This window comes from Microcebus murinus, chromosome X (assembly GCF_040939455.1).
Source record: "Microcebus murinus isolate Inina chromosome X, M.murinus_Inina_mat1.0, whole genome shotgun sequence".
NCBI lineage: Eukaryota > Metazoa > Chordata > Mammalia > Primates > Cheirogaleidae > Microcebus > Microcebus murinus.
In genome coordinates, this window is record NC_134136.1 from 657522 (window position 1) to 674519 (window position 16998).

Below are 16998 nucleotides of genomic sequence, written 5' to 3' on the forward strand. Positions count from 1 at the left end.
CATTAAAATACCAACATCATTTTTCACAGATCTAGGAAAAAAACAATTCTACGTTTCATATGGAACCAGATAAGACCCCATATAGCAAAAGCAATCTTAAGCAAAAATAACAAATTGGGTGGCATCAATTTATTAGACTTTAAGCTATACTACAAGTCTATAGTAACTAAAACAGCATGTTATTGGCACAAGAACAGAGACATAGACCAATGGAACAGAACTGGGAACATAGATATAAAATCTTCACATAGCCATCTAACCTTTGACAAAGCAGACAGAAACATACACTGGAAAAAATGATCCTTGTTCAGTAAATGTTGCTGGGAAAATTGAATAGCCACATGTAGAAGACTGAAACAGGATCTACACATTTCACCCCTGATAAAAATCAAATCACAGTGGATAACAGACTTAAATCTAAGGCATGAAACTATAAGATTTATAGAATAAAATTCTGGAAAAAACTCTTATAGAAATTGGCCTATGCAAAGAATTTATGAAGATGACCCCAAAGGCAATCACAGCAATAACAAAAATAAATAAATGGGACCCGATCTAATTAAAAGGCTTCTGCACAGCCAAGGAAACTATTACAAGAGCAAACACACAACCTACACAATGGGAGAAATTATTCACATATTACACATCTGATAAAGGGCTCATAAGTAGAATCTATATAGAACTCAGAAAAGTTAGCAAGGAAAAAATTAAACAACCCTATCAAAAAGTGGGCAAAGGACATGAAGAGAAATTTTTCAAAGGAAGACAGGCTCATGGCCAACAAACATATGAAAAAATGCTCAACACTTCTAATCATCAGGGAAATGCAAATCAGAACCACAGTGAGATATCACTTATCTCCAGTGAGAATGGCCTTTATCAAAGTCTCCAAACTAGAAATGTTGGTGTAGATGTGGAGAGATAAGAACACTCATAGACTGCTGGTGGGACTACAAAATACTACAACCTCTGTGGAAAGCAATATGGAGATACCTTAAAGCGCTACAAATAGAACTACCATTTGATCCAGCAATCCCATTACTGGGAATCTACCCAATGGTAAAAATGACATTCTATAAAAAAGACATCTGCACTAGAATGTTTATAGCAGCAGAATTAACAATTGCAAAGATGTGGAAACAACCTAAGTGCTCATCAAAACATGAGTGGATTAGAAAATGAGGTATATGTATACCATGGAATTCTAGTCAGCCACAAAACACAATAGTGATCTAGCACCTCTTTCCTGGTTGGAGTTGGAGCCCATTCTTCTAAGTGAAGTATCTCAAGAATGGAAAAACAAGCACCACATGTACTCACCATCAAATTGGTATTAATTGATGAACACTTAAGTGCACATATAGGAATAACATTCGCTGGGTGTCGGGCTGATGGGAAGAGAGGATGTGTATATTCATACCTAATGGGTGCAGTGCCTACCGTCTGTGGGATGAACATGCTTGAAGCTGTGATTCAGGTGGGGCAAAGGCAATATATGTAACCTAAACATTTGTATCCCCATAATATGCTGAAATTAAAAAAAAATTAAAAAGAAAGAAAATATCTGAACATACTTATAAATCAGTAATCAAAAACCTCTGGATAAAGCAAAGCCCAGGAATAGATGGCTTCACTGGTGAATTCTAACAAAGATTTAAAGACTTAAATCAGTAATCAACAGCCTCTCAGCAAAGAAAAGCTGAGGACTAGATAGCTTCATTGGTGACTTGTAACAAACTTTTAAAGAATTAATCCTGCTCATTTCCAAACTCTTCCAATAAACTAAAGAGGAGAGAATACTTCCAAATTGATTTTATGAGACTAGAATTATGCTAATAACAGAGCCAGATGAAGATACCACAAGAAAAGAAAACTAGAGGAAAATATTCTTGATGAATATACATATAAAAATTTTCAGCTGGGTGGGGTAGCTCATGTCTGTAATCTTAGCACTCTGGGAGGCTGAGGTGGGAGGATCGCTTGAGGTCAGCAGTTCAAGACCAGTCTGAGAAAAAGTGAGACCCTGTCTCTACTAAAAATAGAAAAAAAATTAGCCAGCCAACTAAAAACAAGAAAATTAGAAAAAATTAGCTGGGCGTGGTGGTGCACACCTGTTGTCCCAGCTACTTAAGAGGCTGAGGCAGGAGGATTGCTTGAGCCCAGGAGTTTTGGTTGCTGTGAACTAGACTGATGCCACTGCACTCTAGCCCAGGCCACAGAGCGAGACTCTGTCTCAAGAAAAAAAAAAAAAAAAGGTGAACAAATTGATTTAACAAAGGTGAACAAATTGATTTAACAACACATTAAAAGTATCATACACTATGACCAATGAGCTTTATCTCTGGGATGTGAGGATGAGTCAACATTCAAAAATCAATTAATGTGATACACCACATTAACAGAATGAAGGATAACAGTGACATGATCATCTCAATAGATGCAGGAAAAGCTTTGACAAAATTCAACACCCTTTAGTTATTAAAAAAAAAAAAAAAACTCTTTACAACTAGGAATGGAAGGAATTTACTTGAACATAATAAAAACCATATATGAAAAGACCACAGCTAACTTCATACTTAATGGTAAAACACTGAAAGCTCAGGAACAAGGCAAGGATGTTCACTATTGTCACTTCTATTTAACATAGTACTAAAACTACTAGCCAGAGCAATTAGATAAGAAAATGAAATGAAAGGCACCTAAACTGGAAAAGAAGAGGTGTTAATAATAGTATCTCTGTTTATAGGTGACATGATTTTATATGTAGAATACCCAAAAACTCCACAAAAAGACTGTTAGAATTAATAAACAAATTCAATAAAGTTAAAAGATACAAAATTAACATACAGGAGGCTGAGGCAGGTGGATTGCTCAAGGTCAGGAGTTAGAAACCAGCCTAAGCAAGAGCAAGACCCTGTCTCTACTAAAAATAGAAATAAATTAATTGGCCAACTAAAAAAAATTATATATATATATATATATATATATTATCCGGGCATGGTGGTGCATGCCTGTAGTCCCAGCTACTTGGGAGGATGAGGCAGGAGGATCACTTGAGCCCATGAGTTTGAGGTTGCTGTGAGCTAGGCTGATGCCATGGTACTTTAGCCTGGGCAACAGAGTGAGACTCTGTCTCAAAAAAAAAATTAACATACATAACCAGATGTGTTTCTATACACTAAAAACAAATTATCTGAATAGGAAATTCAAAAACAATCCACTTACAATACCCCCCCCAAAATACTTAGAAATAAACTTAACTATAACAAATTGATTAAATAAATTAAAGAAGATGCAAACAAATGGAAAAACACCCTGTGTTTTGGACTGGAAGACTTTACTACGGAAAACAATCTATAGATTCAATGCAATCTTTATAAAAATCCCAATGGCATTTTTTACAGAAATAGAAAAAAATTCTAAAATTCCATTTACTGCAAAAAACACCAAATAGCCAGAACAATCTTGAGAAAGAACAAAGCTACAGGCACCACAGTCCCTGATTTCATAATATATTATCAAAGATACAGTAATTAAAATAGTATTATACTGGCATAAAAAAAGACATATAAGGCTGGGCGCGGTGGCTCACGCCTATAATCCTAGCTCTCTGGGAGGCCGAGGCGGGCGGATTGCTCGAGGTCAGGAGTTCGAAACCAGCCTGAGCAAGAGCGAGACCCCGTCTCTACTATAAATAGAAAGAAATTAATTGGCCAACTAATATATATGCAAAAAATTAGCCAGGCATGGTGGCGAATGCCTGTAGTCCCAGCTACTTGGGAGGCTGAGGCAGGAGGATTGCTTGAGCCAGGAGTTTGAGGTTGCTGTGAGCTAGGCCGACGCCATGGCACTCACTCTAGCCTGGGCAACAAAGCGAGACTCTGTCTCAAAAAAAAAAAAAAAGACATATAGATTATGGAAAAAAATAGAGAGCCCAGAAATAAATACACCCATATATAGTCAAGTTATCTCCAACAAAGGTGACAAGAACACACAATACAAGAAAGGATAAATCTTCATTAAATGCTGTGAGAAAAATTGTATATCCACATGCAAATCAATAAAATTGGACCATTATATTACACCATACACAGAAATCAGCTCAAAATTTTTAAATACTTAACATAAGACCTGAAACTATAAAACTCCTAGAATAAAACATGGAAGAAAGCTGTATGAGTTTGGTCTTGACAATAATTTAATGGATATGACATCAAAAGCACAGGTAACAAAAAGCAAAAATGGACAAGTGGAATTATATCAAACTAAACTGTCTCCATACAGCAAAAGAAACAACAGCATAAAATGGCAACATCCATAAAGGGTGAAATATTTGCAAACCATATATCTGATAAGAGGTTAATTTCCAAAATATACTGAATAGAAAAAAACTAATGACGCAACATAAAAATAAGCAAAAAAGTTAAATAAACATTTATCCAAAGAACATAAAGATGGCCAACAGGTATAATGTTGCTTATCATCATGGAAATACAAATCAAAACTGCAATGAAATATTACCTCACACCTGTTAGAATAGCTATTATCAAAACAAACAAACAACAACTGTTGGCAAAAATGACAAGAAATTGGAACCCTTATATATTGTGCTTGAATTTATTGGATCAGTGGATGTATGAATATTTCTCAAAAAAAATACAAATACTATATGATCTTACAATCCCACTTCTGGATATTTATCCAAAAGAATTGAAATTAGGATCTCAATGACATATCTGCACTCCCATGTTCGTTGCAGCATTATTCACAGTATTCAAGATATGGTAACAGAGGGTAGATCTCAAGTTAAGTTTTGTAACCAGAGTGAAATAAAATAAAACAAATTTGATTTGTATTTCCATGATGATAAGCAACATTATACCTGTTGGAGACCAAGAAGAAGGGGGAAAAGAAAACACTTTAGGAATGAATGATCATACAGGCCAGAAAGAGAGAATAAAAATATAATGTTGCAAGTTTCTGATGCTATATCTGCAGTAATATGAGCTGTAGATTGTGATTATTTAAGATGTATTTTATAAACCCTAAGGCAACCACTAAACTAACAAAATAGAGTTAAAGTTAATAAGTCAAAGAGATAAAATGGAACCATAAAAATACAATATAGTATCTTGGCTTAGTTCCTGAAATATAAATAGGACATTTTGATTTCACACTGGTAATACCCAAGAAATTAATCTACAGATCTGATGCAATCTTATTAAAATCCCAGCATGATTCTTTTGTAGAAATTGATAAGTAAAATCTAAAAACTGTATAGAAATTCAAAGGGCCCAGAACAGCCAAAATTAACTCTGAAGAAAAATAACAAAGTAGGAGAACTTACATGACCTGATTTCTAGAATTATTATAGAGGTACAGTAATCAAAACAGCAAAGTATTGGCATAAAGATAGACAAGTAAATCAATGAAGCATAGGGAATTCACAAATAAACCCACAAAGATATGGACAACTGATTTTTGACAAACATGCAAAGGCAAAGCTGGGGAGAAAGGATAGTCTTGCAAACAAATGGTCTTAAAAAACCTAAACACCTATATGCAAAAATAATTTTTTTCAACATATACGTTGCACTATATACAAAAATCAAGTGAAATTGAATCATAGACCAAAATATGAAAGCTAAAAAAAATACGTTGTACTATATACAAAAATCAAGTGAAATTGTATCATAGACCAAAATGTGAAAGCTAAAATAAAATTCTGAAAGAAAACATAGGTGAAAATCTTTGTGACTATAGCTTAGGAAAAGATTTGTTACATGACACAAGTCAAAATGCATAAAAGAAAATACTAATGAATTGGATTTCTTCATCAACATTAAAAATTTCAGCAATTCAAAAGACACTGTTGAGAGAATGAAAAGACAAGTCCCAGACAGGGAGAACATCTTTGTAAACCAAATGCCTGATAAAGTATTTGTTTCCAGAAAATATAAAGAACACTGAAAATTCACAATCAGTAAACCAAAAATAACACCAAAACCCCAAAAACTCAATTGAAAAATGGGCAAAAGATTTCAACAGCCACTTCACTGGAAAGGATATATGGGTGGCAAATAAATCCATGAAGACATGCTCAACTGTTTAGTCATTAAGAAAATGGAAGTTAAAACCATATTAGATACCTCTTCACAGCTCTAGGAATGGCTATAATGTCCTTTTTAGACAGACAATGACAAGTAATGTTGAAGATGAAGAGAAACTGGAACCCTCTCATACACTGCTTTGGGGAATGGAGATTGGGACAATCACCTTGGAAAACCACTTTTAAGTATCTTTAAAAATTATGCATATATTTATCATATGAAAAAAAATTCATTGCTAGGAATCTAAGAAGGAGAGATGAAAACATATTTCCACACAAAGATTTTAATGCAAGTGTTCAGAGCAGCATTATTCATAAGAGTTGAAAAGGTGGAAACAATTAAAATGTTCATCATTTTAATAGATAGTGAACAGTGGAGAGTGAACAACTAAAATGTGATATATCCATGCAATGGGATATCATTTGTCAATAAAAAGAAATGAAATACTGATACATGCGAAAGAATCAACAAAACGATGTGCTAAGTGACAGAAGGCAGACCCAAAAGAACATATTTGTATAACTCCATTCATATGCTAAGTCTAGAAAAGGCAAATCTATAGAGATAGGAAGTATACTGCTGGTTGACTGGGGATGTGGGTGGGAACAGAGATTGACAGAAACTGGGCATAGGAGCTGATTTGGGGATGATGGAAATGTTCTACAATAGTTCATGGTATGGTTGTTCAACTTTGTAAATGTATTAAAAATTATTTAATTGTACTATGTATTGATAAATCACAACTCAATAAATATCCTTCAATGGCTTCTTACTGCATCCAGAATTAAATCTAAATCCACAACTCCTGCTGAAAACACATTCAAAGCATGCCCATGTTTTCCCAGAAAAATAAATGGCCTGTCAAAAGGCTTGTGTAGAGGGAATGGATTTTTAATGACTTAGTTGCTTAAAGTAGCCAGTAGGAATAAGAAGGAGCTTAATGGTGAAAAAAAAATAAGTGAGGGCTTATTACCCTTGAGGATGATTGCCTTCACTATGCTCTTCAGGCTTAGTTTCTAATGCCCAGCCTCCCATACTCTGTCCAGCAACTGAGTAGTGTCAGCTAATATCAAATCTAAATAAAAGATTTTTCCTTTCTCTAATCTACACATAGAGCATCATGCCAGCCACTGCTTAGATACACACACATACTAGCTTCCCTCTCTACAACTTTGATCAAACTGATAAAAAAAAATTACCATTTATCCAGCAGTGTGCTGGTTCCTGTCCGTGAATGATGAGAAGACCCCTTCCTTCAGATAAAATAAAGAATTGAGATCCAATATAAAAATTAGAACAAATCATAACTATTATGGTTGAAGTGAAAATCCGTCTCCCAGAGTCCTTAATCTCTCTTCAAATCTAACCCTTACCTGACTCTACGTGAATGGCTATTGATGTACCTTTCTGGAATTCTCAGGGCTCCTAAGAACATTATTTCAAAGCCACCCATCAAATCTATCCTCTTTATTTCTGAGATGAAGAAACTAAGGTCCAGACTTGGAAAAGACTCAGCACAAAGCCCACATCCATGGTGCTCTGGGTGCTCTAAATGTACAGACTTAGGCATGAAGCAATTTGAAGTCAGGATAATTATAAATATGAGAGGTTTCTCGACAGTGGCACTATACCATATTTCTCTCTTTAACTTCCACATACCTCTCATTACTTTGGACATAGCAGGGCTCAGTAGTTACATTTGGAATGAAAAGAAAAAATGAAGGCAAAGAGGTGGTAAATCCAGGGAACTGACTATATCTTTCTTCAGTAGCCTCAGAGAAAGAAAGACATTACCATGAGTGGAAAGGATTTCATTCATTCAGTTAACATTTATGAAGAGTCTATCAGTGTTAGGAACGGGGAAGAAATTTTTAAGAAAGGCTTTATGTAAGAAAAGCTTTATTTAATGATGATACCTATTATATTTGTGGTGCCTACTATGTGCCAGCATCTGTGCTTGGCACTCTATAAGCTACTGAATTTAATCCTTATAAGAACCATACAAGCAGGTATGTCTAGCTTCTTTTTGACAGATAAAGAATTTGAGGTTGAGAAAAGTAAAGTGACTTGTCCAAGATCACAAATTCAGGAAATGGAAAACGCAATGTTGTGAACCTGATCACCTTCCCATCACACCCAAGAACTTTCATCATATGATGGATTTAAAACCATGGAAGACAAGCCAGGAGGGTAAGTTCTTGTCCTGGCTCAGTCATCAGTTTTCAGGGTGAAATACGACACACTGTGGAACCTCTTCAAGCTTTGGAAGTTCTACCTGGGAAGTAGGAGTGGGTGTAGGCTTTCATAGAATTGTTGGGTGACTTCATGAGATGAAATATGTGGAATGTTTGGTCATACAAGTGAGGAAATCATCCAAGTCATTAAAGATGCACCATCATGAATAAATTTCCTAATAAGATCTTCCCAAGATGCTAATGCACAGCTGGTGTGGCCACTGAATGCCAGAAAAATCCCAGGATACTTCCTTAGGGTTTCCACCAACACTGGGGCCATGGTTGTATGTAACTTTTGAACCAGTATTCCTCAGCTCCTGTGTTAGTTTGTTTGTATTTCTATAACACAGTACCATAGACTGGGTTTTATGAAAAACAGATATTTATTTCTCACAGTTCTGGAGGCTGGGAAGCTCAAGATTAAGGTGCCAACAGGTTTGGTGTCTGGTGAGGAACCGTGTCTTTCCTTCTGATATGGCACCTTGTTGCTTCATTTTCAGGAGGGGAAGAACACTGTGTCCTCGTATGGCAGCACAGAAGTACAAAAAAAAAAAAAAAAAAAAAAAAAAGGCCTATGCTATTTCCCTCAAGTGCTTTTATAAGGCATGAATCCATTCATGAGGGCACAGGCCCCCAGACTTAATTACTTCCCCAAAGGCCTGTCCTGTTACTACCACTATGATGGGGATTTTCAGCACATGAATTATGGGGGACTTTAAGAACATAACACATAATGATTCTACAGCCTCTTTAGACAGAGTCCTGGGCCAAGATAAAAACACTCAGATGGATATCTTTTTTCCCAGGATTTCCTTCTGCCTAATGTGGAATAGGAAGTGTGCTGAGAAGGAGAGGTTCTAGGTCTATGGATCATCCATTCCTGGGACAAACTTGGCAGGCTCATCTGTCACCCAGATTGAGAAATTACTCAGCCCCAATGCTCACTCAAGAAACAGGGTAGGGCAGCTGATACCTGTAGGCCTTGAGCATGGGGTGATCAAGTGAAAAGATACTTTCTAGTGGAGATGGATCAAAAGGTACTGGCACTTGTTGATGAGTTGAGGGGATGATGAGAAGTGGATAATTTCAGATTATATTGGTATAGGTACAACTCTCCAGGTCTTACTAGTGTCGTGGTTCTCCACGTATGGCTTCTGTACCAGAAGCGATGGCATTGCTAGGCAACTTGTCAGAGATACTAATTTTCAGATGCCACCCCAGATCTACTGGATCAGAGACCCTGGGGATGGGGCCCAGCAATCTATAATATGACTCAATGGACGTTTAGGTGGAGCCTCGTGCATGGTCAAGTTTAACAACCACTGTTAAACTAATGATTTGGATGGCAGGGTTCACAGAGAGAGAAAGAGAAATAAAGAATAATTTCCAAATTTCAGAATGGTGTGTCATTTATTGAGATGGGGAAGACTGGAAAAGGAGAATGTTTAGGGGTAGAGGTAGAATTGAGAAATCTGTTAGAGCCCATTTGAGATGTCAGTGATACATGCAGAGGGTGGGCAGTTAGATACGTGAGTCTGGAACTCAGAGGAGAGATCAGAGCTATTGACCTTGATTGGAAGATCCTTCAGTACAGGTCTAATTCATTCTAAGTGATGGGCTACCATGAGTATGGCCCAGAAGAGGTGCTCAATAAATGTCACTAAATGAACAAAGAGGAGCCAGCTTTTCCTGCTTATTCCAGTCTGGTGAGAACATTGCCAAATGTTCTTCCATTTAATATTTATTTCTTCATCTGAGAACAGAGCTACTGTCAGAAAAACAGGTTTCTTAGAACAGTTCACTTTGAAGACTTTCTTATAGCTCAATGCCGAATGCCAATTCCTTTCCATTCTCTCTCATGTGGTCAGTATTTCCCAAGACAGGTGACAGAAGAGCATGTTGGGGCTGCTACAGCAATACCTCAATGAAGGAAGGAAGGAAGGAGACACATATCAATTCAAAAGTGCATTATAAGGCTGAATAACTTGCGTGCTATAATAAATCTCCCTCTAGAGTTTGGCGGGCTGTGGAGAATGATTCATTTGGACTGGGGAATGAGAAGGTTTTAGACAAGAAGTGGCATTGATCTGGGTCTTCCTTGAAAACTGAGTAGGATTAACAGTTTGGAATGAGGGAAATATATTCAAGAATGAAGAATCTGCATAGGGAAAAGTCTGGAGAAATGGAAATATATGAAACAGTGAAGAACTATATGGCTAAAGAATAGGGCGAATGAAAAGGAATAACAGATAAGTTCAGAATGGTGAGTCTGGGCCAGATTTATGGGGAAGAGGGACATGAATGCCATGGTAATAATGATAGGCAAATGTGGGTCCAATAGATACATAGTAAGAAATGACTTGAGAAATGAATTTTACATTGTGACCCAATACACACATACACAGATTCAAAACTGAAAGAAAATTTTCAAAGTATACCTATCATTTCATATGCAATGTATGTTGATAATTTTCTTATTTAAAAAAATTGAAAATGCTACTAGTAACTGACTAAATTTTACAAGTTAATAATGGGTAGTTGCCTATAATTGTAAAAGACTTATATGCGATGGGAATTCAGTAAAGGTGTTTGAGGAATAACATAACTCCATGCTTTAGGAAGGTAGTTCTCATTACAGTATGGATGGCATTGAAGAAAGGGGACAGACTATAAAAGGGAAGTGATTCCAGAGGTAGAAATGGATACAATATTACAAAATATCCAGGTCATTTATGATAAAGGCCTGAAATGGGTCATTGAGTTCAGAGGTGGAGAGCAGGGCAGGAATTTGAGCAAGATGGTAACAGTAGAAACAGAATTTGCTAAGTCATTGCAGGTGAGTAATAAAAAGAGAAAGGGTAGTCAACATTGACTTTCAATGTTGAAACCTCAGGTTTCAACCTGAGGTAACTATGCAAAGAACTATGGCATTAAACCAGAGGTTTAGGGGGAGGAGCTTGATTGTGCTGGGAAGAGATGAAGATGTCAGAGTTGGCCAAAAGCTATTATCTGTAGAAATCCATGGGGACAAGCCCATAGGCTGTGGGACATATGGGACTGAAGCTTGGAAGGGGGTATGCTGTAGAGGTTGGAGACATGGGTGGTAACATTTGAAACCATGTGAGTACAGGAGTTCACCCAAAAGAATGTGTAGAGAGAAAAAAAAGAGATGATAGACCCAGGTCAGAAAGCTTAAGAAGATGTACTTAACACCATGGGATCTGTTTCCAAAATGAGTTTTTATTTTTTTCAAGTGAAGAAAGCTCTTTGTGTATGGATATGTGTGCAATGAGGTATATATGTGTGTAATATGCATGAATGGATGGCATGTGCATGTTAACAAAATATTGCTTTGCACTTGGGGAGCTGGTGAAGGGCTCTGGTTCATGTAATGGTAGCTGTACGCATTTTCTCCGTCTCATTATTGCTCTCCTTCCTTTCCCTCTTTACTATCTCCCTTCTTTTCTTCCACTCTTGTCTTTTCTTTTCCACATAGCCACATGCTCCTTCATTACCACTTAAAATTCCAAGGAATACATGGTCAAAATAGACTAGTGTGGGATTTGGAGGCTGAAGTTTGGAGCATAATGTAGAAGTGTGATTGGGTTGGGAGGAAAGACAGAGGTGGGCATGTGGTCAGAGTCAGAAGCAGGGAATGGACTGTGGTGGTGTAAGAATCCACTCCTGAGAATTGTCCCACTGAAAATTCTGCCATTGGTGTGTGTGAGTGCTGGGTATGAATGTATATAATTCTGAGACTGTGTCTGAGTGTGTTAGGCTCTTAGCTTGACTTAATTAGGTTGTTAGGTGATAATGCCATCCATCATCATTGCTGCTTCAGCCCAGAAAACATAATTTTTTTGACAGAATAGGCTATTCTGCTTATAATTTAAGAGATTTAGGATTAGAGCAGTTGAAGAACCATGAATAATGGTTAATCTTATAATCAGCACTTATAACGGCAATTAATGACATTCAAATGAACATACCATGTGAATAGAAGGATATATTCGTTCTTTCTTAGCTGCGTAACCATGGAAAGGCTGCCTAATCTCTCAGATCTTCAGTGTCCTTATCTGTAAAATAGGGATAATAATCCCTACCACAGATTTCCAGTGAGAAGATTAATGATTAAATTAGCCAAGAGCCTTTAAATTAGTAGGCGCTTGACAAAGGTGTTAGTTTTTTTTCTAGTTCCTTTTGACTCCTTCCTTTGCTCCTTCCTTCTTTCCACCTCCCATATGTATTTACCTGTCCATATGTGAACATCAAGTATATATTTGTAGTGATTTCTCCTTTTTAAATTCTTAAACCAAGTGGTCTTTCCTTTGTATATTACTATACAATTGTCAGAAGGGGTTTAAGTCACTTTTGAAACATACACATTTGGAATTGTTATGTCTTCTTCACAGACTGTCCCTTTTTCATTATGTAATGTCTGTCTCTGTCCCTGGGGATTTTCTTTGCTCTGAATCTGTTTTATTTGATATTAATATAGCCACTCCTGCTTTATTTTGATTAATGTTTATATTTAACATATTTATTGATACATTAAGGCTAAGTCTGCTTTTTCAATTTTTGTTTTGTTTGTTCTGTGTTTTTAGTTTCTGTTTTATTTGCCCTGCCTTCCTGTAGGTGACTTGAACAAGTTTTAGAATCTCATTTTAAATAATAAGCATTATTTATAATGTTTTTGAGTGCATTTATTTGTATGAAATTTTTAGTGTATGCTCTTAGTAATACATTATATACATAATTTATCAAATGGTTGTTTTTTTGTTTTTTTTTTTTTTTTTTTTTGAGACAGAGTCTTGCTCTGTTGCCCAGGCTAGAGTGCCATGGCGTCAACCTAGCTCACAGCAACCTCAAACTCCTGGGCTCAAGTGATCCTGCTGCCTCAACCTCCCGAGTAGCTGGGACTACAGGCACGTGCCACCGTGTTCGGCTAATTTTTTCTACATATATTTTAGTTGGCCAATTAATTTCTTTCTATTTATAGTAGAGATGGGGTCTTGCTCTTGCTCAGGCTGGTTTCGAACTCCTTACCTTGAGCCATCCACCTGCCTCGGCCTCCCAGAGTGCTAGGATTACAGGCGCGAGCCACCACGCCCAGCCTCTAATGGTCTGACATCATCATTTTACCTGCTTGAGTGAAGTATAGAAACCTTCCATCCCTTGTACATGTTTTTTATACTCCCTTGTCTGTAATGTAAATGTCTTAAATATTTCCTGCCACATAGATTGAGACCACATTAGACAATGCTATAAATTTGGTTTCAATCATGAACCATAAGAAACCTCAAGAGAAAAAGGAAAGTCTACTGCATTTACCCATGTTTTTGCTTACTGTGTTCTTTCTTCCTTCTTAATGTTCTAAGTTTGCTTCTTTTATCATTTTTCTGTTTTAAGAACTTGCTTTTGTCATTTTTTTAGGGTGGATCTAAATTCTCTTAATTTTTCTTCATCTGAGAATGTCTTGATTATCCCTTCAATGCTGAAGGATATTATCCCTGAACACAGAATTCTACACTGATGCTTTTTTTCCTTCAGCACTTGAAAAATGCTGTGCCACTTCCTGCTAAGACCTTGTCAGTTTCTAATGAGAAATATATTGGTCTAATTTTTTCCCCTTGTAGGTACAGGTAAGGTGTTGTTTCTCCTTGGCTGCTTTCAAGATTTATTTTCTTTCATTTGTAGAAGGTTGATTACAATATGTCCTGGAGCTGATTTCTTTGTGTTGATCCTGTTAGTATTTGCTAAGCTTCTTGAATCTGAAGGTTTATATGTCTTTTGCTCAATTTAGGAAGTTTTTAGTCATTATTCCTTCAAGTATTTTTTGAGTCCTACACTCTTTCTCCTTTCCATCTGAGAATCAGTTGGCATGAATATTTAAAGCTTTTGTTCTAGTCCCATAGTGAATTCTGTTTTATGTTTTTAAACTCTCTGATCCTTTTCTTGTCTTCTCCACTTTGCTGTTGACTACATCCACTGAGTTACTGAGTTTTTAGGGGTTTTTTTGTTGTTGTTATTATATTTTTCAGTTCTAAAAATTTCATTTGTTTGGTTTTTTTACATTGGGGAATAAACAGTCTCATTATTCTATAAAATTTTGTTTCAAAATATTAATGGGGTACAAATGCTCATGTTACAATGGTTTGAGTCAGGGTTACAAATGTGCCCATCAGCCAAATAGTGTTCATTGTCCCAGTTAGGTGGGGTTTTGCCCTTCCCTTTTTTTATGGTTTATATTTCTTTTTAAGACTTTTTATTTGGTGAGATTTTCTATTTTACAATTGGTTTCAATTGTGTTATAATTGCTCATTGAGGTATTTTTATGATGGGTGTTTTAAAATCCTTGTCAGAGAATTCTAACATCTGTGTCATCTCAGTATTGTCATCTGTCTATTTTCTTTTTTCATTCAAGTTGATAACTGGTATGATGAGTGATTTTTTATTAAAAGTTGGATACTCTTAATATTATTTAAATCTTTTGTTTTAGCAACCCTACTCTGACACTCTCCTGGATACAAGGGGGGCAGTAGAAGTCCAGTTTCTCTACTGGGTCTCTCTTGACATCCAGGTTGGGGAGGGGCTCTTTGTTCCTGCTGATTAGTAGTGGGAGTTTAGGCTTCCCTCTAGGCCTCTGCTGATTCTATCTCAGCTGGTTGGGGTAGAAACTCCTAATTACCACTGGTAAGGGTAAAAATTCTGGTTCCTGAGGTAGCCTACACTGGAGTGGTCTATTTTTATTGGGGATGAAAGTCCTTGCTCCTACTTGGTCCTCTAAGCATGGGGTGGGGGTTCCTTTAAAGCCCATTAAGAGTATAAATCTAGGTTCTCCACTTGCAGGCCTAAGCTTCTTACCAGCTGCATTGTTATTATGACAGCTGGCATTCTACTGCACCAAGGTGTTTCACTTCTTATCTCTATCCTATCTTAATGGTTTTGTGGAAAATAAAATTGCAACATACCCTGTCCTTCACAGTCTTTTCATGGGACATAGTGGGAAGAGTAGGGCCTTTGCAGGCAGACTAAAAATGTGTGCCATTTTCAAGCTGTTTGGCTCTGGGAAAGTCACTCAAATTCTCTGAGTCTCCATTTTCCTAACTATAAAGGAAAAATAGGAAGTTCACAGGAGTCATGCTGGAATGAGCAAAAGTAGGTCAAAGGGGCTAGCACACTCCTTTCCTTTTACTCCACTGCAGAAGGAGAGATGAAACCCCTCCTGAGGAAGAAGAAACCAAGGTGCTTCACCACCACCACCACCATGTGTAAGATCTCACTGAGGCACTCCAAGGGTTAAAATCTCATGATCAAAGGTTTATTTCTTGACATCCCCCATGCCTTTCTCCCAGGTTCTTGGAAAACCTTTCAGGGAGAAAGTCTGACCCAGGCCACTCTCAGAATGAGAGTGGGAGCCAGGGCAGGGGCTCAGGCATAACAGAGGTCCTAGGCGAAGGAAGGCCTGGTGGGAGCTCACACAGTCAGCCCACCCAGCGCTATTGTGTTCTGAGCAAGCACAGCATCATTGCCTTGTCAAAGCTGCTCCCAGAGCAGGGAGATTAGAGACTTGTCAGCTCCCATTTTGCCAGCCCGCCTGTCACAGCCCAGAGTAGCTGTTGTGTTCCCACCATGACAGCACAGCGACTGCGTCTCCAGTCCTAAACGATCCCATTACCCTCCCGAGCGCGGGATAGGAAGGAAAAAAGTGGCGAATGAATGAAAAGAAAACGAGCGCGCGCCATCCTCTCGGCCCCGCCCGTGAGGATTCCTCTACACCCTCTGCCCCGCAGCACCTGACAGCAGCCACCAGCCCCAACGCACTAGACTTCGCTCTCAAAAGGTTTTCCTGAGCTTCAGGTTCTGAAGTTGAAGGAAGAACGGGGGAAAAAAATTTTTGACTCCTAAAGCTCAAGGAGCCAAAGACACCTTGGAGCCAAGAAGTACTTGAAAAAAATGTGTCCGTGAATGCCGACCACCAATCCCCATCCCAAGAATAATAAAGCTGTCTTGGGACCAACCCGGTATGTCTCCAACTGCGCTTTCTCAGCCACATCTGGCAAGAGGTCGCGCTCGCGCTCCTGCTCACTCTCTCTCGCTCTCCTAATCTCAGTTTTGACTATCCCCAGATCCCCTCCTATGCTCACTTTACCTGGAATGGACCCCTTTCCAGCTCCCCTAGGCAAGTAGTCTAACAATAGATACTTTACATAGGTAACTCAGCCCTCTTCCGCAAGATTTGACCGGGGAGGGCGGACGCTGCAACGTACCACTTACCTGATCTCTTTAATGCTTTCCAATTTGCACATGATTTCTTGCTCATCTGCCATGTTTTTCACTCTCAATTTCACGCCGGAGAAATGTACAAATACACCAGCCAAAGGATACAATAGACACAATGTAGCCACCTCCTCCCGGTTTGGGGCTCTGAGCCTGTGCGGTAGGGTCTTGGAGAGGCCTGGGATCTGTAGTCCGCAGCTGCGGGGCGAGCCAGGCAGCCCGGGGGCCTGTGGGACTACAACTCCCAGAAGGCCAAGCGAGACATGCCAGTTTCTCTTCCTGCAGCCGCACTTTAAATCAATTTGTCACAGATAATTATGTTAAAGGTTGTGAGGACTGCAAGAGAATGGGTATATTCATCTGGCCCATGTGTA

At 38.0% G+C, this 16998-nt stretch overlaps 1 protein-coding gene across 2 annotated transcripts in view; it reads right to left on the reverse strand.

Moving 5' to 3' along the window:
- The window catches only part of ZC4H2 (zinc finger C4H2-type containing), a 39273-nt gene extending 22503 nt beyond the window's left edge, over window positions 1-16770 (reverse strand). For both annotated transcript variants that reach the window (XM_012750018.2, XM_012750017.2), the window contains exon 1: window positions 16622-16770. In XM_012750018.2, coding sequence (XP_012605472.1) covers window positions 16622-16674 — 53 coding nt within the window. In that variant the 5' untranslated portion in view covers window positions 16675-16770. The remainder of the gene's footprint in view (window positions 1-16621) is intronic.
- Window positions 16771-16998: the final 228 nt, after the last annotated feature.